Genomic DNA, 575 nt, shown 5'->3' on the forward strand with positions numbered 1-575 from the left:
AGGCTGTTGGGGTCAGGGAGGGCATCGGGGAGCTTCTTGCACTCAACGCAAAACTTGAAGGTGTCCTCCATCTTCTGGAACATGTCAAAGTAAGTCCGGATGCCAAAATCGTTGCTGGTCTTCCTCCCGTCCATGGCAGACCTGCAGACATCACAGGGGGTGAGCAGGATCCAGCCCACATTGCTTTGCTGTCACAGTGGGGACAACATCCTCCCTCCAAAGCCACCAGGATTTTTAGCTCCGGCCAAGAGCATCCTGACCTGGGATGGGTGTGGATGGGGAGCTGGGGAATGGGGTGGTGGAGGGCTACACCCAGGAGCCCCATCAGAGCACCCCACTGCGGGTTGAGCCAGGGTGGGATGACCCCGATGCTCCCGCTGCAGGGACACACAGGGTGCTCTGGCCAGGGGGAAACCCACCCTTGTGGCAGCACCCAGGGACATTCACTCACTTGTAGTCCTCATAGCTCTTCATGTTGAGCTTCTGGAGGATGACATTGGACAGCCCCGGCACGTTGCGGTCCATGGCCTGGAAGCCCAGTGAGTCCACGTCGGGTGCCCTCGCCGCTGGCTCCT

General features: G+C 59.8%; 1 protein-coding gene across 1 annotated transcript in view; it reads right to left on the reverse strand.

The window, feature by feature from the left end:
- Window positions 1–570, reverse strand: part of MSS51 (MSS51 mitochondrial translational activator) — a gene marked incomplete at both ends in the record, with an annotated part of 1,570 nt that extends 1,000 nt beyond the window's left edge. The window contains 2 exons of the mRNA XM_009868548.1: window positions 5–141; window positions 452–570. Coding sequence (XP_009866850.1) covers window positions 5–141; window positions 452–570 — 256 coding nt within the window. The remainder of the gene's footprint in view (window positions 1–4; window positions 142–451) is intronic.
- Window positions 571–575: the final 5 nt, after the last annotated feature.

Source organism: Apaloderma vittatum, unplaced genomic scaffold, assembly GCF_000703405.1.
Source record: "Apaloderma vittatum isolate BGI_N311 unplaced genomic scaffold, ASM70340v1 scaffold39434, whole genome shotgun sequence".
Taxonomy (NCBI): Eukaryota; Metazoa; Chordata; class Aves; order Trogoniformes; family Trogonidae; genus Apaloderma; species Apaloderma vittatum.